This window comes from Macaca mulatta, chromosome 7 (genome assembly GCF_049350105.2).
Source record: "Macaca mulatta isolate MMU2019108-1 chromosome 7, T2T-MMU8v2.0, whole genome shotgun sequence".
Classification (NCBI taxonomy): domain Eukaryota; kingdom Metazoa; phylum Chordata; class Mammalia; order Primates; family Cercopithecidae; genus Macaca; species Macaca mulatta.
Window position 1 is genome coordinate 104440186 of NC_133412.1, and position 21768 is coordinate 104461953.

The following is a 21768-nucleotide window of genomic DNA, read 5'->3' on the forward strand; positions in this document are numbered from 1 at the left end:
AAGTGGCACTGCTTAAAGTAGGAGATAATAGACTACGGAAGACTCTTTAAAATGCTTGACCAACATATTAACACATAAATATATCACATGTTGGAATTATTTTTAAACTTAAAAATGAACTTATTTGTAGTTCATTTTAAATAGTAAATTTCAGTTTATGGCCTAAGGTGTTTATTAACAACTTCCAAAATTCCAGTTATAAATTAAGAAATACCAACCTCTGCCCAGGCTTTAAGCACAGCTAAGATCTCCATGGTAGAAGCACTTTCATTATATAAGTGACTTAGAGCTTCTTTTCCAGCCTGTATTTTAGTTAAAGATGAAACAAGCAACTGATGAACTCTTCGGAGATCATTAAGGTCACTTACAACTCCACTTGCGATCCAGGCACTGCAAACCTAGTTTTCAAGAAATTAAAAGTTATATTTTAAAATTATAAGTATCTCCCTTGGCTGGGCATGGTGGCTCATACCTGTAATCCCAGCACTTTGGGAGCTGAGGCAGGCAGACTGCTTGAGCTCAGGAGTTTGAGACAAGCCTGGGCAACATGGCAAAACTCTGCCTAAAGGAAAATACAAAAATCAGCTGGGCATGGTAATGTGCACCTGTAGTACTAGCTACTCAGAAGGCTAGGGCAGGAGGACTGCATGAGCCCATGAGTTTGAGGACACAGTGAGCGAGAGGATTGAGCCACTACACTCCAGATCTCTAGACTCGCTGGCAGAGTGAGACCCCATCTCTTAAAACAAAAAAAACCAAAAAAACCCATCTCTTAAAAAAAAAATCTCCCTTGTGAGTTCAGCAGAGCTCACTCACATCTCAAGAATCTAGTCACTGAGACTATATTGCTATTGCTTTCAAGAAATCCTGTGGAAGGAGGCTGATAATGATAGTCAAAAGCCAGCATTTCCAAAGGGAACGAAGTCTAAGGTTGAAGCAAGGAAATCAGTGCTAATGAGCATATAAATTGAACAGTTCTAGACATATTAATATGGAGAAATGAAGCTATGAAATCATAAAACCCCAACAAAATTTTTGATTGTTTTGAAGACAGTATCTTTTTAATCTTAAAAACAAAACATCATTAATTCTACAATGCAAAACACTTGGTCCAGGTGCCATGATATTTCTCTCTCTTTTTTTGGGATAGAATCTTGCTCTGTAGCCCAGGCTGGAATGCAGGGGTGCCATCACAGCTCCTACAACCTTGACCTCCACGGCCCAGGGGATCCTCCCACCTCAGCCTCCTGAGTAGCCAGGACCACAGGCACATACCACCACGCCTGGCTAATTTTTTATTTTTTATAGAGAAAGGTTCTTCCTATGTTGCCCAGGCTGGTCTCAAACTCCTGAGCTCAAGTGAGCCACTTGCCTTGGCCTCCCAAAGGGCTGGGATTATAGGAATGAGTCACTGTGTCCAGCTGATATTTCTCTTTTTCTAAGGACAATTTATTTTTCCTCTTCTGTGTATTTATTTAGTTATTATCTCATCTCACAAACTATTTCAAGTGGCTTAGAGCAGGAACACACATAATAAAGTTATAATAAATTAGAGATTCATACAACATTTAACATAGTTCTCTGAATAGTAAAAGCACTCAACTATTTCCCAAGTACAATTAAATAAAAATTGAAAGGACTGACTAAAATTAGTTTTTCCCACTATGTTTATAATTAATTTATTCATATCAGTCCTGCTTGCAATTAGCTCAGGTCATTCCGGGCTAGATTTTTTTTTTTTTTTTGAGATGGAGTCTCCCTCTGTCGCCCAGGCTGGAGTGCAGTGGCATGATCTCAGCTCACTGCAGCCTCCGCCTCCCAGGTTCAGGTGATCCTCCCACCTTAGCCTCCTGAGCAGCTGGGACAATAGGTACTTGCCACCACGCCTGGCTCATTTTTTTGTACTTTTAGTAGACAGGGTTTCACCATGTTGGCCAGGCTGGCCTCTAACTCCTGACCTCAAGTGATCCACCTGCCTTGGCCTCCCAAAGTGCTGGGATTACAGGTGTGAGTCACTGTACCTGGCCTAGGGCTGGATATTAAGTGTTTGACAATGCAGTCTCAGAAAAGCAATGGTTTAAAATTGTATATTATATGGCTCTTAGGTATATGAAAAAGTGCTCAATCTCACTTGAAATACAAATCTAAACTATCTCGAGATAGTCTTTTATTAAAGTCTCGTACAGACAAAAATCTGAAAGTTTGATGACTCACAATGTTGCTGGGACTGTGGTAAAACAGGTACTTGTATAACATTGTTGGTGGAAATTTAAATGGTAAACATCTCTAATATCCATCAACTATTAATTATTCATCCATTCAATTTTGGGGGAATCCATCAATTCAATTTTGGGGGATTTATCTCACAGACATGCTTATACCCAGTGAAATGACCTATGCACAAGGTCACTCATACAGCACTATTCTAATAGCAAAAGACAAAAAACCCAGTGTCCGTCAATATGGAACTGGTTAAAAAAATTATAACATATCTATATAGTGGACTATCATGCAGTTATCAAAAAGGAAGAGTAAGTTCTCTACATTTAAGAAGAAAAGTGTAAGCTGTGATTGATGGTAAGACATCTATAAAGAAAAAACATTGGTAAAAAATATTAACTGGAGGATTGCGTCCCAAGATTATTTCTTAAGCTTCATCTTTTAACCATTTACCTGACACGCTTTAGCAGTGACATCAGGTGGTGTCTCTGACGTGAAGGCTGGTCTAAGTGCTGCTCCTACCTGGAAAGAAATTACATGACATATCAAACATCAATAAGTAAGACAGCACAAGTTCTCCCTCTTTTTAATGTTATTTTAAAATTATTTATTTATAACAGGTATTACGGACAGCTGTTGTTTTGTCTACCCAGCATATCTTCCCCTGTTTTTAGGTAACAACATCCCAATTTTTCCTTTGGGGAATGATCTTCTCTCCCCAACTCTTTTTTTGTTTTGAGACAGAGTCTTGCCCTGTCGCCCAGGCAGGCTGGAGTGCAGTGGCGCAATCTCAGCTCACTACAACCTCCGCCTCCCAGGTTCAAGTGATTCTCCTGCCTCAGTTTCCCAAGTAGCTGGGATTACAGATGCAAGCCACCACAACCAGCTAATTTTGTATTTTTAGTGGAGACGGGGTTTCACTATGTTGGCAAGGCTGGTTGGTCTCCAACTCCTGACCTCAAGTGATCCACCTGCCTCCTCCCAAAGTGCTGGGATTACAGGTGTGCGCCACCGTGCCCGGCCTCTCCCCAACTCTTAATCCACATTGTTGGTTTGGAGCTAACAGCGTTGCCTGGCTCCAGAGACTCATGCTGGGATACTGAAGGCTCTCAAGATTTTCACTGGGAGTACTGGGAAAGAAGCACTGTATCTTTCTGAGGCCCCGGGTAGGCTAAGACAGCCATCTTGATTTCACTTGGAGAGAATAAACCTGAAAATAAGGCCACTGTGAAAGAAAGCAGAGACAACTAAGAGAGTCCTATAATAATTTTCCTTTTCTGCTTGAGTTCTAATTGTATTTCTAGCACTTGCAATTGTGAGAGGGCTAAAAATATAACAGAGCTCCTCTTAATTAAGTTGAATTATAATATTTTATTCTAATATAGTTTTTCTTTTTTCTTCTTTTTTTTTGAGACAAAGTCTCGCTCTTGTCCCTCAGGCTGGAGTGCAATGGCACGATCTCAGCTCACTGCAATCTCTGCCTTCTGGGTTCAAGTGATTCTCCTGCCTCAGCCTCCGGAGTAGCTGGGATTACATGAGCCTGCCACCACACCTAGCTCATTTTTGTATTTTTAGTAGAGATGGGGTTTCACCACGTTGGCCAGGCTGGTCTCAAACTCCTGATCTCAGGTGATCCGCCCGCCTTGGCCTCCCAAGGTGCTGGGATTACAGGCGTAAGCCATTGCGCCCAGCCTCTAACATGATAGTTCCAAGTAACTTTAATCCCTTCATTTTGCTTTGTCCCTAAGCATATGTTGGTATTAGCTGAACAAAGTGAAAAAGACCACTAATCAACTGATGAACTGCTCTGGACTCCCTAACTGCTAGCCATCAGAAGTTGCTTCTGAATAATAAAGAGAGATCTCCTTGGATGAATGCTGTTAAAGGATTACAAGACAGCTGATGATTTTGTTATCTTCCTTGTTCTTCTTAAATTGTTCAATGGACCAGTCAAATAATCAGTTAAAAATATTACAAAACCAGTAATAGAAACCTGAATCCTTGGGCTGGGCCTGGTGGCTCATGCCTGTAGTCCCAGCACACTGGAGGTGGAAGCAGACAGATCACTTCGGTCCAAGAGTTTGAGACCAGCTTGGGCAACATGGTAAAACTCTGTCTTTACAAAAAAAATACAAAAGTTAGCCAAGCATGGTGGCGTGTGGCTGTAGTTACAGCTACTTGAGGTTTCAGTGAGCCAAAATCATGCCACTGCACTCCAGCCTGGGCAACAGGGTAAAACCTTGTCTCAAAAACAACAACAAAAACCTCACAGACATCTGAATGATTTCCTAGGTCTAGAAAATAAATGAAGGAGTTTTTATATATCATGAAAATTAACCTTTATTTATTTATTTATTTAGAGAAATGTTGTGTTTAATGGTAAAGCTTAGCACACCCCAGCACCAGGAATGGCATGAAGTTGCAGCTGCAGGCACAGACAGGTGACCCCCAAGGAGCCTAACATGGTGAAGAGGATGAAGGAGACCATAAAACAGAAGAGAAGAGCCCCATGGCCTCAGACAGGGCAAAGCCCAGAATGGCATAGGAGAAGAGTTGCTGCTTGAGAGACAGGTTCCTGGCATAGCCAATAATCAAGATGCCAAACACCACTCCAATGCCAGCCCCTGAACCAGCCACACCAACTGCAGCTGACCCAGCACCAATAAACCTGGCTGCTGTGTCAATGTCCCGGGAGACAACACTGGCCTGGAACTCCTGTCTGGCCACCTGGAACGGGGAGTTGCTGTAGGAAGGCTGTTTAGATGAATTTTCTGGGCTATTCAAGAACGAGGTAGACACAGGCCTGATTAGACCCCTGGTACAACAGCAGATCAGAGCTGGAGAAATGAGTAGTACCCCGGTGGTCTGCATTTTTTCAGTCTCCCATCTTTAGCCCTTGGTCTCAGTGCTCAGCTTCTTCTACCCCGAAAATTAACCTTTAAAGTTATAAAACACTCATTTTTTTTTGTTTTTGTTTTCCTTAATAGGGCCTTTTTTTCCCCCTCCGTGGAGATGGGGGTCTCCCTATGATGCCCAGACTAGACTTGAACTTCTGGGCTCAAGTGATCTTCCTGCCTCAGCCTTCTAAGGAGCTGGGACTACAGGCATACTACTGCGCCCAAAAGACATGTTTTATGTACTTTGCTTTTACTTGAAGCTTTATAAAATATTAACCGAAAGATTTCTTCTTCATAGACATGTACTTTCTATATATGGATTATACTGGTGATACGTTAGCAGAGATACATACTCATTTATGAAGTGATATCCCAATTTGGTTCATAGACAGATCCTTCCTCCTTTCTTTCTTCCCTCCCTCCCTCTCTTTCTTTTTCTTTCCCCCTTTCTTCTTCTTCTTCTATTTTTTAACTTTCCCATCCTCAGACAGTTTCAGACTTTTTTTTTTGAGACAGTGTCTAGATCTGTGTCACCCAGGCTGGAGTGCAGTGGCACAATCTCAGCTCACTGCAACCTCCGTCTCCCAGGCTCAAGTGATTCTCCCACCTCAGCCTGAGACTACTGGTACACACCACCATGCCAGCTAGTTTTGTATTTTTGGTAGAGATGGGGTTTCGTCATGCTGCCCGGTCTTGAACTCCTGAGCTCAAAGCTACCTACCCGCCTTGGCCTCCTGAAGTGCTGGGATTACAGGCGTGAGCCACCGTGCCTGGCCTCATAGACTTTTTATCTGTGTGTTTAATAATAAAATTCTCTAACAGAAAGTGCTTACATTGGCTTGATACTGTTCCAGAATCACATGACCTGGAAACTCTGGTTCTGGAACAGTTGCAAATCGCCGAATAACAACTAACAGCATTTCAAGGCCAGAAAGACGGAGCTGGTCACTGTGATCTGTGGCAGCCATAAAAGCCATGCGAATTAAGTCAGCAAGATGCAGCACCAAAAAGTCATCTATAAGATTAAAAAACATATTGGGAGAAAAAAAGATTAGAAAACATCAAAAAAATGTGCTGGAACTAAGACTTACATTAAGTGATAATTTTTCCTCCTTTAATTTTATAACCTAGACTTTAAGTACCTCTGACTTGAAATACTGTTTTTACTGTTTGTTAAATAGAGACTTTAAAGCTGGATTTAATGTACACTGTAAATACACACAAAAAAACTGTCCCAAAGCTAGTAAGTATTTATAGCTACTCAGGGCAGAATTAGCATTTTTTAAGAGTCCTAATAGTATCTTCAATAAAATTTTGTTCAGATTTTATGATAAAAGTACATTAGTTGGTACAGAGGAGACTTTGGGCTTTGATTAATTAAGCAGAAATTTATCCTCTTTATGTCAAGTTGAAGCTAAGATGTAATGTTCCTTTAAAAAAAAGTTGTATGTGGCTCTTTATATGAACTACAATATCTTATTTTTACATATATTGCCAAATATACAAATGATGGGAGTATAAAAAACATTTCTAGCTGCAGAAATGATAAATGGGAATTCCTTTAATTCCTACAACACATTGTTTGGTATAATATACCTCCTGTGGAGAGATATAAGAAAATCATTTAACAGAAGAAATCAACATATCTTAGTAAATGCCAACTACAACTTTAACTGAGAGCACAGGAATCAGTAAGTATCTATAGCATGTATGTTTTGCAACTGTAAGTATCTAGCACAGTGCTCTTCACAAGAGACTCAATAAATGCATACTGAAAAAAATAATTAAACCAGAGATACCTAATTCATACTCAGACTGGCAACAGCAACATTTTGCTTTGTAATTCTTTTGTCTGGTAAAGAACACTTCTAAGGAATTTAGAAATATGAACTGTGGACAGGTGTGGTGGCTAATGCCTATAATCCCAGCACTTTGGGAGGCTGAGGTAGGAGAGTCACTTAAGCCCAGAAGTTTGAGACCAGCCCAGGAAACATAATAAGATCTCATTTCTACAGAAAAATTAAAAAATTAGATGGGGATGGTGGTATATGCCTGTTGTCCCAGTTACTCGGGAGGCTGGGGTGGGAGGATTGCTTGAGCCTGGAAGATTGAGGTTACAGTGAGCTGTGATCATGCCATTGCACTCCAGCCTGGGTGACAGAGCGAGATGCTGTCTCAAAAAAAAAAAAAAAAAAAAAAGAACAAATATATATTGTATCTTTGAACATATCAGCTTAAGTGAATTTAAAAAATCAGACATCAAACCATAAAGACAAACATAAATAGGTAAAAATAATACAGCTGAACAGTAAGAGGTGATCAAAATGGTCTTACAATCAGGTTTACTTAACATTGAGAAAAGTTCAAATGTTTTCTAGTTATAACAGATTATAATATCTACGATATTAAAATAATCTATAAGCAAAAACTGGCCCAAGTTACAAACCAGGAAATAATTTTTGAGAACTAGTAAATGTTCATACTAATTCCCAAGAACCAATTATTTTCTATAAACTTAATGCATTGCACATGCTCATTAAAGTGAATACCAATATAAGAAGCTTAACCATTACAAACATATTTAAACATGAAGTGATGTGATCACAGCTCACTACAAGCTCGAACTCCTGAGCTCAAGTGATCCTCCTGCCTCAGCCTCCCAAGTAGCTGGAACTATCAGCGCATGCCACCATGCCCCACTAATTAAAAAAAATTTCTAATAGAGACAACATTTCATTATTGCCCAGGCTGGTTTCAAACTCCTGGGCTCAAGTGATCCTCCTGCCTCAGCCTCCCAAAGTGTTGGGATTGTAGGTATGAGCCACTGTGTCTGGCTAGTTTCATTTTTAAAATAATAAAACTGTAAGCAGACAGCACTTTTACATATATCATTTGGTGTTTTCATCACTATGTCACTTACTTCTTGAATCTTTTTTTTTCATTTCTTGTGCTAAAGCAATGTCAAAATGTGCACTGGTAGCATTCTCACATTGGTTAATTATCCTACAGACACACTCAGCAGCAAAGACTCTAGTAGCCCATCGAGGATTGGTAAAAGGATGGGATTTTTCGTCATGTCTGGTGGTCAGGACTGAGGCATCATCCCCTTTATCTCCTTCTTCTTCTTGCATTGTATCCACACAAGTTATAGCTGTACAATCTTTTATAAAAGGAGAACATACGTAATTATAATCAACTGAAAGATATATATATCAAAAGGAACACAAAAACGACTCCAAATTCAGACTAGAATTGCTCAATTATCAATTGCTACTGATCAATCATCTTTTTATTAACATCAAATAATTAGGTCTAATAACTACAGACAACTACAGTTGTCTAAAGGAGACACTCTAACAACTGTTACAGGTCAAAATGACAAAGCTGTCAAATTATACTCAAAGTAAAAAACAAACACAATAGTAGATACTGAAATAATTATCAATCCCCTGCAGGTAGATGGATGTACTTAAGGAGACTCAAAATTCTCTAGTAGGACGTGTGGGTGGGATACACTGGGAAGGCTGTTTTAACACTGGAGCCTTGTATGGATTTCAGGAGGTTCCTGAATCCACTGAAATTGTCTGAAAATATTTTTCTTAGGATAGACTCATTGCTATCATTACAGTATCAAAATTGTACCGATAGCTGGAGTCACCGAGTAGTGAATTATCTCCTCTACTTATTAACTGTTAAATTTACAAACTGTTTAACAACTGAAAATGGAACTAATGCTATGAAACAAAGCAAACTGGTTTTCTTGTATTATCCTGTATGTCAATATTTTTTTACATGTTAGAATACCACAGATGTCACAAATAAAGTTATGGTCAAGTTAACAGAGACTGGAAGGTGTTTTCCTGAGAAGGTATGGAGCCAAACCACAGAAGATGAAGAATTAATGGCAAGATAAAATTGAGCGAGCTCAGGGAGCATGAATGCAAAATTTAAAAAAGGTAAGTGAGATACCAGAAAAACGTAACCAGTCTATCTATGCACACACATATTTTCTTTCTCTTTTTTTTTTGAGACAAGATCTTGCTCTGTTACACAATCATGGCTCACTGCACCCTCGAACACCTGGGCTCAGGCGACATTTTCTTTTAAAGAAGTCCTTGCAATTTCTTGAGTAGTGGGGAACAGAAGAGAAAATTAGAAAAATAAAATATGTATAGCGTAATAGTTGAAACAGCCAGTGTAAATTATTGGAAGAGGGACCAATAAGAATGAAGATAGACAGAGGAGAGAATACAAAACATTCCAGGAATTTGATGTTAACTTTTCTCCTACCACACAATTCAGACATGAGAGCTACATTAAATTCTAAGGCTTGGGCAACTGAGTTGGGAGGACTGAAGTATAGTGGAAAGGTTGAGGATTTTAAAAGTTATGTAGGTGTAGGACTGAATCTGTCTTATGTCCTCAGGCAGGTTACCTCTCCAGGCCTATTTTCTCTTCTATAAAATAGAATAAAATTGCCTATGCATAGGATGGGTTAAAGGCTTAAATCAGATAAATTATGTACAGTTCTTAGAAAAGAACTGTTTTTTTTTCTTTTTTCTTCCTCTCATTTATTTTCTCTCTTATCCCAAGGATACGGATTTTAAATATTCAAATATACTTTCTCATAAACAATTATCTTGTATTACTAAAGACATTAGGGTAATAACACTGTTTTCTAATACTACTTGAAATTAACATTATTGTATGTAGTGAAACTGGCTTGCTCAAAATGTCATAACTTTGTGTAATTTTCTCTTATGGTGACTAAGTAATTTCATATGGTGCGAGGGGTGGGGTGGGTATGTATGAATGTATGTATGTATGTAGAGACATGGTTTCACTTTATTGCCCAGGCTGGAGTGCAGTGGTATGATCTTGGCTCACTGCAACTTCTGCCTCTTGGGCTCAAGCAATCCTCCCATCTTAGCCTCCTGCGTAGCTGGGACTACAGGTGTGAGCCATCAGGCCCAGCTAATTAAAAAAAATTTTTTTTTGTAGAGATGGTGTTTTTCCACGTTGCCCAGGGTGGTCTCAAACTCGTGGACTTGAGCAATCTGTCTGCCTCAGCCTCCCAAAGTGCTGGGATTACAGGGGTAAGCCACTGCACCTGGTCTCAAATATATATTGCATGTATGAAAAGAAATGATGGGGACAATATAAATCAAGTCACACCTTTTAGAGCAGAAATAACTCTACTTTTTAGTTTGCTTTATATAGGAAAGTCATCTAAGACAGCCAAAGGGAAAAAGCAGGTTTAAGTATTGGATTTATATTGTTCAAATTAAAGAGAATTCTAAAACACTAGAAATATAATCTTCATTTGAAGAAAAGCAATAATCAGACAATCAGAATCCAGCTAGTTAGACAAGACTGATGAATTCTCAGTGGTAAACAATTTTAGGTAAAGTTTTAAATTTCAATTTTATTATTTTAACTGTTAATGACCAATACTTACCAGCTGATGCAGCAAGTACATCTTTACAAAGTTTTAACCACAGGGAGAGTTTTTCCACTGCCATAGATGTAAGCATATAATTTAAAGTCTCTTTGATATCATGGCATAATCTCTCATCTGTCTCTTTGTCTAGTAAGATCAATAATGCCCCCTCAAGGCCGACTTCTCTGATGTCAGCATCTGACAAGAAGAAAATCAACTATTGAAGTAACACAGAAAACAAAACTACCATATCACAAGCTCACACATTCAGTAGTTATTCAAATACTAGATGAAAATATATCTTAAAGAACTAGCCCAAATACTGTGCTTTAATCTAGTGAGATCCATTTTAGTTCACACTTGAATTTTGGGATTATTTATGACCCTATATAGCTGTAATTTACGTAATGTCATTAAAAAAAGTATTAATATGTTATTATTAATATGTTTTCTTAATCAGGTAAAAAGTTTTACCCAAGAAGTGTCCAATACTTATAAAACTTTTTTTTTCTCTTTATTTGAGATGGAGTTTCGCTCTTGTTGCCCAGACTGGAGTGTGTCCAATACTTATAAAACTTTTTTTTTCTCTTTATTTGAGATGGAGTTTCGCTCTTGTTGCCCAGACTGGAGTGCAAGGGCAAAATCTCGGCTCACTGCAACCTCTGCCTCCCAGGTTCAAGCGGTTCTCCTGCCTCAGCCTCCCTAGTAGCTAGAATTACAGGCACCCGCCACCACGCCCAGCTAATTTTTTGTATTTTTAGTAGAGGTGGGGTTTCACTACATTGCCCAGGCTGGTCTCGAACTCCTGACCTCAGGCGATCCACCCGTCTCAGCCTCCCAAAGGGCTGGGATTACAGGTCTGAGCCACTGCACCCAGCTCAATACTTATAAATTTTATTCAGTGCTTATTTATTTATTTTTTCCTTTTGAGACAGAGTCTCACTCTGTCACCCAGGATGGAGTGAAGTGGTGTGATCTCGGCTTACTGCAACCTCCGCCCCCCAGGTTGAAGCAGTTCTCCTGTCTCAGCCTCCCGAACAGCTGGGACTACAGGCGCCCACTACCATGCCCTGCTAAGTTTTGTATTTTTAGTAGAGATGGGTTTCACCAGTGGTCAGGCTGGTCTTGAACTCCTGACCTCAGGTGATCCGCATACCCAGGCCTCCCAAAGTGCTAGGATTACAGGCATGAGCCACCACGCCCAGCCCAGTATAATTATTTTCTAATTTTAAATAAACATAATTAAGTTTTCCTTATTCTGGTATAAAGCTTTAAAATATATTAATGTGAGAGTAAAGCCCAAACAGAAAACAACCACTATATGGAAAACACTGTTTAATTACTACAACTAAGCTATTGGGACTACTGAATAAACATATATCACTATACAATATTCTTACTACAAAGTAATACCTCAAAGGGGAAATACAAGCCTTGATCTAGCATCTACTATTACCTTTAATTCTGAAAATGCCAAACAGACAAATACATTTTCTCTTGAAGAGTTAACTCATCTAGCATTTATGAAAGTATGTAGATTTGAAAGGTTATATTATTAGTAGGCTATTCTATTTTATTTATTTATTTTTTAGAGACAGAGTCTTGCTCTGTCACCCAGGTTGGAGTACAGTGGCACAATCTCACTGCAATCTCTGCCTCCCAAGTTCAAGCAATTCTCCTGCCTCAGCCTCTCCAGTAGCTGGGATTACAGGCATGTGCCACCATGCCCCCCCCCCAAAAAAAGCTAACTTTTTTGTATTATCTTGTAGAGACGAGGTTTCACCATGTTTGCCAGGCTGGTCTTGAACTCCTGACCTCAGATCCACCTGCCTCAGCCTCCCAAAGTGTTGGGATTATAGGCGTGAGCCACTGTGCCTGGCCTTTGTGGGTGTTTTGTTTTGTTGGTATTAGGCTATTTTAAAAGAGAAATTATCTTTCAAAGATCAGAAAGAGGTGATACAAATGTTTCAGATTAGGGATCTAAAAAGATATAATGGCTAAGGTAATGTGAGTCATAACTGGATCTTAGATTTAGGTGGTGGTGAGGAGGTGAGGAATCATAAAGGACATTTTTTGGATGACTAGGGAAATGTGTGTGAGGGCTGTAAATCAATATTGATTTTCTTAGGTGTGTGATCATGTACGGGTGTGTCCTTCACATTAGTCCGTTTTCACACTGCTATAAAGACATACCCAAGACTGGGTAATTTATTTAAAAAAGAGGTTTCAGGCCAGGCATGGTGGCTCACACTTGTAATCTCAGCACTTTGGGAGGCTGAGGCAGGTGGATCACTTGAGCCCAGGAGATCAAGACCAGCCTGGGCAACAAAGTGAGACCCCATCTCCACAAAAAACACACAAAAAAATTTAGCTGGGTGAGGTGACATTCATTTGTAGTCCCAGCTACCAAAGAGGCTGAGGTGGAAAGATCACATGAGCCTGGAAAGTAGAGGCTGCAGTGAGCCCAGGTCGTGCCACTGCCCTCTAGCCAGGGCAACAGAGACCCTGTCTTAAAAAAAATAAATAAATAAATAAAAGAATTATGCCAAATCTAGCCTGGATGATAGCATATCTGTTTACAACACAGTTTACTGAATATTTTAAGTCTACTGTTAAGACCTACTGCTCAGAAAAAAAAAAAAAAGATTATTTTCAAAATATTTCTGCTCACTGACAATGTGCCTAGTCATCCAAGAGCTCTCATGGAGAGGTACAAGGAGATAAACGTTGTCATGCTGGTTAACACAATATCCATTCTGCAGATTAAGGAGTCATTTTGACTTTCAAGTTGTCTTATTTAAAAAATGCATTGTAAGGCTACAGCTGCCACAGACAGATGGATCTGGGCAAAGTAACTGAAAACCTCCGGAAAGAATTCATCATTCTAGATGGTTTTTGGAGATGGAATCTACTCCGGGTGAAGATGCTGTGAACACTGTTGAAATTACAACAAAGGGTTCAGAATGTTATGTGAATTTAGTTGATAAAGTGGTAGCAGGTTTGAGAGAATTAATTCCAGTTTTCAAAGTTCTACTCTAAGTTAAATGCTATCAAAAAGCATTGCACGTTACAGAGTAATCTTTCATGAAAGGAAGTCAATGAATATGGCAAACTTCATTGCTGTCTTATTTTAAGAAATTGCTGGCTGGGCGTGGTGGCTCATGCCTGTAGTCCCAGCACTTTGGGAGGCCGAGACGAGTGGATCACGAGGTCAGGAGATCGAGACCATCCTGGCTAACATGGTGAAATGCCATCTCTACTAAAAATACAAAAAATTAGCCGGGTATGGTGGCGGGCGCCTGTAGTCCCAGCTACTCGGAGGCTGAGGCAGAAGAATGGCAGAAACCCGGAGGCAGAGCTTGCACTAGGCCGAGAGGGCGCCACTGCACTCTTGCCTGGGAGACAGACCAATACTCTGTCTCAGAAAAAAAAAAAAAAAAAAAAGAAAAGAAATGGCCAAAATTGCCACAGCCACTCCAAACCTTTAGCAACCGCCACCCTGATTAAGCAGCCATCAACACTGAGGCAAGACCCTCTACCAGCAAAAATATTATGACTCACTGAAAGCTCAGATGATGGTTAGCATTTTTTAGCAATAAAGAATTCTTAAATTAAGGTATGTACATTGCTTTTTTAGCCATAATGCTATCTCACACTTAGCAGACTACAGTATAGTACAAACATAATTCTGATATGCACTGGAAAACCAAAAAATTCCTGACTTGCTTTAATTGCAGGGTCTGGAACTATACCCACAATACTAGGTATTATGTATATGTATGCCTGAATAGCAGCCCAGCCATGCTGATTTATGCAAGTTGAAGCAAAAAATTTGTTTTTGTTTTTGTTAGAGACAAGGTCTCACTATGTTGCTTAGGCTGGCCTTGAATTCCTGGGCTAAAGTGATCTTCTCACCTCAGCCTCTAAGGAAGCTGGGACTACAAGTACATGCCACCACAACTGGCTCAGCTCCCTAAACATTTTAATGTAAGAATAAAACTGTTACTTAAAGAACTGTTATTGATAGTAAAATATATTATGGATCTAAAAACTTAAGATACTGAAAAGCTCCGTGAAGGTTATGACTTTCTAAAAGTATGACAGTACTTTGAAAACTATACATACAAATGATTTTTTTTTTTTTTAAGACAGAGTCTCACTCTGGTGCCCAGGCTGGAGTGCAGTGGTGCAATTTCGGCCCACCACAACCTCCCCCTCCTGGGTTCAACCAATTCTTGTGCCCCAGCCTCTCAAGCAGCTGGGACTACAGGCGCATGCCGCCACACACAGCTAATTTTTTATATTTTTAGTAGAGACGGGGTTTTGCCATGTTGGCCAGGCTGGTCTCGAACTCCTGACCTCAGGTGATCTGCCCACCTTGGCCTCCCGAAGTACTGGGATTACAAGTGTGAGCAACTGCGACTGGCCAGAGTGTAAGATAATTACTGGTTTTTTTTGGAGTCAGTGTTTTGATCTGTTACCCAGGCTGCAGTGTGGTGGCATAATAACTCACAGAAACCTCAAACTCCTGGGCTCAAGCAATTCTCTTCTCTCAGCCTCCTGATTAATTAGTAGTTGGGACTACAGATGTGTACCACCACACCTGGCTAATTTAAAATTCTTTTGTAGAGATGGGGTCATGCCATGTTGCCCAGGGTGTTTTTTAAATATATATATATATACACACACACACACACACACACACAATATATGTACATATGTATAAAATATATATATATTTAAAAATAGAGATGAGGTCTCACTATGTTGACCAGGCTGGTCTTGAACTCCTGGCCTCAAGCTGTCCTCTTATCTTGGCCTCCCAAAGTGCTGAGATTACAAGCATGAGCCAGTGTGTCTGGGCCCAGACTGTTTTTGAACTCCTGACCTAAGACAGTCCTCTCGCCTTGGCCTCACAAAGTGCTTAAGATTACAGGTGTGAGCCACCACGCCTGGCCTATTATTACTATTTTTGTAGGCTAGCAGTTTCTTTGAATTCATATGCAAATTCAGGTTATTCATATAATAGTTTTAAAATGAAGTGATATACACTTAAATCCCTACTGGTTAAGAAATCCTTTAATTCAGCTCTAAAATGTAAAAGAAGGGGCATTAAAAACTCTTTAACTTGTAGCAGACGTAACTATAATAAATTTTATGAAAGTGAGATTCTGCAGCAAACAGAGGCATGTGTGATAAATTATTTAAGGGCTAATCACATTTCATTCGACTGCTGTGAAAAAACTTGCTCTAGATCATTGGCTCTCAAACTTTAGTACAGTCATGCATGCCTTAATAGGATTACGTTCTGAAGAATGTGTTGTTAGGCAATTTCATTGTCATGTGAACATCATAGAGTGTACTTACCCAAACCTAGATGGTACAGACTACTCATAGGCTACAAACCCGTAGAACAACTTACTGTACTGGATACTATAGGCAATTATAACACAATGGTAAGCATTTGTGTATCAAAACATAGAAAAAAAAGATATAGTATTATAATCTTATGGGACCACTGTTGTAAATGCAGTCTGTTGTTGACCAAAATGCCATTATGTGGCACACAGCTACACTAACATAGGGACTGTAAAAATATGGATTTAAAAATACAGATTGCCAGGTAATACTCCCAGATTTCTGGTTCAGTAGGTCTGGGATGGGTCCCAATCTGCATTTCTAACAAGTTCCCAGGTGAAGTATACACTGCTGGTTTGAAAACCAGTTTGAGAACCACTGCTCTAAACCAGTAACATCACTGGTTGGAATAACTGTTAGCAATTCTTTCTTGTAGCAGGTTTAAGGCACATTAACTTTTAAACTGTTTCAAAACTCATGTATATATGGAAAATTTAAAATAAAAATAATCATTGGACCTGGACATAATCTTGATCAAGAGAATTACCTGGAGTCAACTCTTCTCTGCTATCCTTAGCAAGCATAACAGCATGTTCTGAAACTTCAGCTGCTTCTCTTTGTACAAGCTGACGTAAGCAAGCCAGTACTGCTCTTCTCAGTAACAAGTAGGGGCTATAAAGATTCACCTGAAAAATACCATTTAAGGAATGACAGAGCTAAAATTCTTGTTGGCACTCAGTGAGCCTAATAGATATTCACTGGACCCCTTCCTGATTCTGTCCAGCCCATCAGTGGGCTGGACACAATTTATAAATACATAGGAACTTCTTGAAACTATTCTAGAATATATTTCTGATGATATAACTTAGAAACAGCTTAATAGGTAATATGTGTACTAGATTATGCACTACTCATAAATCTAAGCAAAAGTCTTTTGGCAGTGTCAGAAGGCAGAATTTATATGAGCAAACATAGTTTTAAGAGAAAAAAAGAATTACAATGGAAAGGATTTTGTTGCAGTTCATACATTTGTGTTCATGCAGATATATTATAATGTTTTATCATTCTCTAAGCAGAAATTTATACAAATCCATACAGGCAATACAGCATATTGGTTAAAATGGAGGTTCGAGAGTCAAAATGTCTCAATTTGAGTCCTAGATCCATCACTTACTAGCTGTGTGACCGTGGGCAAATTATTTAACTCCTCTAGAGTGCCTTAGTTTCCTCATTTGTAACACTAATGCATCTCTCAGGGCTATTGTGACATTAACACAAAGTAACATGCAAAGTGCTTACCACAGTACCTGCCAAATAGTAAATGTTAGTTATTATTAGTGTAGTCTCTTAACAATAATATTTTAATCAGACAACATATAAAGTAAATGCATTTTCAAATAAAGGCAGAAAACATTCACCAAAAATGCTCTCTAGAGACAAGCATTACAGAATACCAAATTTATATATATCAATACATATTTATGTATTGATAGAATACATATATGTACACATCTTACAGATGCCATGTAAGTATCAATAGGCTGTATCTACCCATGGCAAATAAGACTGGTAATATACTTCAGTTACAAGTTGAAGGTTAATGGATAAAAATTCTTAGTGATTTCATATATGAAATAAAGTTGAGATTTTAAATTTTGTACTAACTATGAAAGTAAAGATCAGTTTGGTATGGTCTACAAAATAAATATGTATATTATGGTAGTGATCTTCAAAGCAAAATTTGAGAAATAATGGCATAATTCTACAGTGATCTTTAGATATGGCATATGTGGGAAAAATAGGACTGAAGTAGATGAAGTTTTGTAAAGAGCAGAGGCTACATTTTGGGAGGAAATAAAAGGTAGGTAGTAGGAGCTATTAAGAATATGTAAGAAGAGTGTCAGGTGTGGTGGCTCACGTCTGTAACGCTAGCACTTTGGGAGGCTGAGGTGGGCGGATCACTTGAGGTCAGGAGTTCAAAACCAGCCTGGCCAACATGGTGAAACCCTGTCTCTGCTAAAAAATACAAAAAAATTAGCAGGGCATGGTGGCAGGTGCCTGTAATCCCCACTACTCGGGAGGCTGAGGCGGGAGAATTGCTTGAATCTGAGAGGTGGAGGTCGCAGTGAGCCAAGATCATGCCTTTGCACTCCAGCCTGGGATGGGCATGATGGCTCACACTGAGGGAGGCCAAGGCAGGTGGATCACTTGAGGTCAGGAGTTTGAGACCAGCCTGGCCAACATGGTCACGCCCTGTCTCTACTAGTAATACAAAAATAAGCCAGGCATGGTGGCACACACCTGTAGTCCCAGTTACTGGGGAGGCTGAGGCAGGAGAATCCCTTGAACCTGGGAGGCAGAAGTTGCAGTGAGCTGAGATTGCACCACTGCACTCCAGCCTGGATGACAGAATGAAACTGTCTCAAAAAAAGAAAAAAAAGAAAAAAAGAATATACAAGAAGAAACACATGCAAAGAGAGCCAAATTCTACATTTTATCAGAAGCCAAGAAACAGAACAAATTTGTGCATCTATCATTGAGCAGCTTTTTTTTTGTTTGTTTGTTTTTGTTTTTTGTTTTTGAGACAGAGTATCACTCTGTTACCCAGGATAGAGTGCAGGAATAGCTTTGTAAGGATGTTCTGTTATACCTTCAAGCTGTATTATGAACCCAAAAGTGGATAGAGAGGAATGCCATTCATAGAAAAGTCTCAAGGTATAATGTAATCCCATGTTTAGAAACTATATTGTTAGCAGGTTAGGATAACAAAGAAGTTAAAATATAAAAAGATTACATTTATTCATTCCCAAGATTACTGTTGTATTTAACAACAATGACCAAAAAAGCACTTTACAAGACAATTTTAAAGAAAAGTTAATAAGTCTACTAGTTATTTCAACTGGAGTCTTACAAGCATATAATACAAAGCAGGTGCAGCATTTATTCAGGCTAGTCAAACATTTTTTAGAAAAAGCATGCTTAGAAGTACCCTTTACCTGTTTGGTAGAAAAAAGATTGAAGGCTATCACACAAAGTAAAATAGGAGGCTTAATGTCTCCATGTCATTCTCCAGCATTTATATTGGGAAGAGGAATACAGTGGCTTAAGGCAAACAAACAAAGCAGGCAAAATACAGAAATTAAATAAAACTGTAACTACAATTATTTTCTGAAACAAATATACTAAATAAAAAGGAGACCAAATTTAGTGCAAGGAGTGAGCGCACCAGCTGGAGAAGGTTAGGAAGGATTTGCTTATATTGGTATCAAATAAACACCATGAAACATGCTACACATACTGGACTTAGCATTAATGGTTCGCTTAAACAAAGAGATGCAGAGGAAAACAAACATCTACAACCAAAAAAATGACACAAAGAAACAGCACCGCAAAACTCAAAAAAAGTTAGGAATCAAGGGTCAGGGACCTACCAACACAGAATTATCCAACAAGATCTCCTGCACAAAAACAAATGACACACCAGTCATGACAAAACCAAAAGATAAATATTAGGATGACTTTGACAACAGTCAGCTAAGCATTAAAATATAAATGTTGATAGTTATCATTCAAATTGGCTTAGCTTCAGCTTAAAAATTCGCCACAAATATTTTATTTTCCAACAAAACGAGTTGAGCCAAGTTCTTGAAAATAGTCAACTCAAGAACTCTAAGACATAAATATATAATTTTAAAACGTACACGCGATTAATTTTAGGTTTTTCTTTGGAATCTGATTAAGCTTCAGTATTGAACCCAATCAACGAGACATGAGCGTGAGAGGAGTGTTCTGGATTGCATTCACATGAAGCAGGTGTCCAGCAAGAGGCAAAGTTAATGGTTTACCTCATCAGAAGTTAATTATAGTTTAACTCTTAGAAGCCAAGTTTTGAAACTGAGAATATTCAGAATTGCTAGTGTAGCTAAGGCCAAGTTCAGTATGGAAGTTAAAGAGCATGCAGTTAGAAGAAAATTCCTTCCTGTAAGACTTTTGCCTTATGATGAAATGCAATTTCCTTACTTTGGTGAATACTCTAAAATATAATAAATTCAATCTAATAAATTCAGAATAAATTACTAACCAAAATGTTGAGACACTAAATTAATATATTATAGTGATAATTTTTGACTATGATTATGTATTTAAAAAATAATTTTACAGCTTGAATATTATGAGTTAATATACGATTTGTAACTGTTACTTCAGATTTTCTCACTTGCTCTGAATGTACCCAAAAGTCTGATAATATAATAATCTCTGTTCTTTTTCATGTGTAACTTTTTTTGATGCCTATTTTTTTTCCTGCAGTAATATGTACCCTTTTTTGATTTGGGAAAGGAAAAAACTTAGTAAGTTTGATCAGATTTTATTTAGTTATATTTTTGAGACAGTGTCTTGCTCCACTGCCCAAGGTGAAGTGCAGTGGCGCAATCATGGCTCACTGTTGCCTCAACATCCTGGGTTCAAGTGATCCTCCCACCTCAGCCTCCCAAGTAGTAATGGGACTACAGGTGCACACTGTCATTCCCAGGTAATTTTCTTAAAATTTTTTGTAGAGACAAGGTCTCACCATGTTCCCCAGACTGGTCTCGAACTCCTGGGCTCAAATGATCCTTCTACCTTGGCCTCCCAAAGTGCTGGAACTACAGGTCTGAGCCACTGTGCCCAGCTGATCAGATTTTATTCATCATGAATTAATGGGTTAGTCTTGCTCTTCATTTCTCAATTAGTTAATTAAAAAAATCATGCATCAGGTAAAGGAGAAATTTTAAAGGTAATTAATGGAAATCTATAAGACAAGAAGTAAAAATGGCAGTATCACCAAATTTAAATGGAGAGTAAAAGATCAAATGCAAAGGAGCAAAAAATTTTTCCAATAACTGGTTTTAGGAATGGCTCTTCAAACATAAAAGTAATATTCCTGGGGAAGAATCCCTGAATGGTACAGGTAAAATCCTTTTCCTGTAAGTGCTGTTTTCCCTAAAATGATTGACCCAGATCTGAAAAAATACAGGAACAAAAGTTTCTATCAGAAAGTCAGTCACATTCTCTTTAAAGTTTTATCGGGCTAGGCATGGTGGCTCACACCTGTAATCCCAGCACTTTGTTGGGCTGAGGCAGAAGGATGGCTTGAGACCAGAAGTTCAAGACCAGCCTGGGTAACATAGCAAGACCCTGTCTCTACAAAAAAGAAAAAAACTTAGCTAGGTGTGGTGGTACATTTCTGTAGTCCTAGCTGCTTGGGAGGCTGAGGGGGGAGGATCACTTGAGCCTAGGAGTTCGAGGCTACTGTGAGCTATGATTGCACCACCGCACTCCAGCCTGGATGACAAAGTGAGACTCTGCCTCTAAAAAATATATAAATAAATAGTTTCATAAGACTATCAGTATCAATAGTTAATATAATAATATACTGTGTGTTGAAGATACATGTCAAGACAGCAAGGGCAACTACCATTATTGAGTACTAATTAAATGCCTGAGACGTGTGCCTTTATAAGCAGCATTTTGTGTAATCCTCATATTTTGCAGACAAGGTAGCTGAGGCTAGAAGAGATTACGGGACTTCCCTAAAGGCACACAGCTAGAAGGTGGCAGAGTTGAGATAAGATCTATCCATAAGATCTACAAAGATAGTACGGAATAATGAAATGAGGACTGAAGGAGGAGTCCAGAAACCTGCAATGTAGATTTAGCCACCACTTAGGTGAGCTACATGTGTTACTTTAAGTTATTTAACTTTTTGGTCTTCAGTTTATCTTTTTATTGAGAAGACTGATTTTAATAATGCAAACAACATTCTACAAAAGTAGGGATAATCTATATGACAGATTTTTAAGATTCTAAGGTTTT

General features: G+C 38.8%; 1 protein-coding gene and 1 pseudogene across 51 annotated transcripts in view; both read right to left on the reverse strand.

Moving 5' to 3' along the window:
* The window catches only part of HEATR5A (HEAT repeat containing 5A), a 124310-nt gene that overhangs the window by 25815 nt on the left and 76727 nt on the right, over positions 1-21768 (reverse strand). For 25 of the 50 annotated variants that reach the window (XM_077940874.1, XM_077940860.1, XM_077940830.1 and 22 more), the window contains 7 exons: positions 19347-19373; positions 16463-16601; positions 10576-10755; positions 8038-8277; positions 5951-6132; positions 2674-2742; positions 219-398 (listed from right to left, as the gene is read on the reverse strand). In XM_077940874.1, coding sequence (XP_077797000.1) covers positions 219-398; positions 2674-2742; positions 5951-6132; positions 8038-8277; positions 10576-10755; positions 16463-16601; positions 19347-19373 — 1017 coding nt within the window. The remainder of the gene's footprint in view (positions 1-218; positions 399-2673; positions 2743-5950; positions 6133-8037; positions 8278-10575; positions 10756-16462; positions 16602-19346; positions 19374-21768) is intronic. The other 25 variants (XM_077940867.1, XM_077940851.1, XM_077940842.1 and 22 more) reach the window with 1 other exon arrangement.
* On the reverse strand, positions 2952-5228 carry LOC144330200 (ATP synthase F(0) complex subunit C1, mitochondrial pseudogene; annotated as a pseudogene). The gene has a single exon (XR_013396159.1). The product of XR_013396159.1 is annotated as an ATP synthase F(0) complex subunit C1, mitochondrial pseudogene (transcript).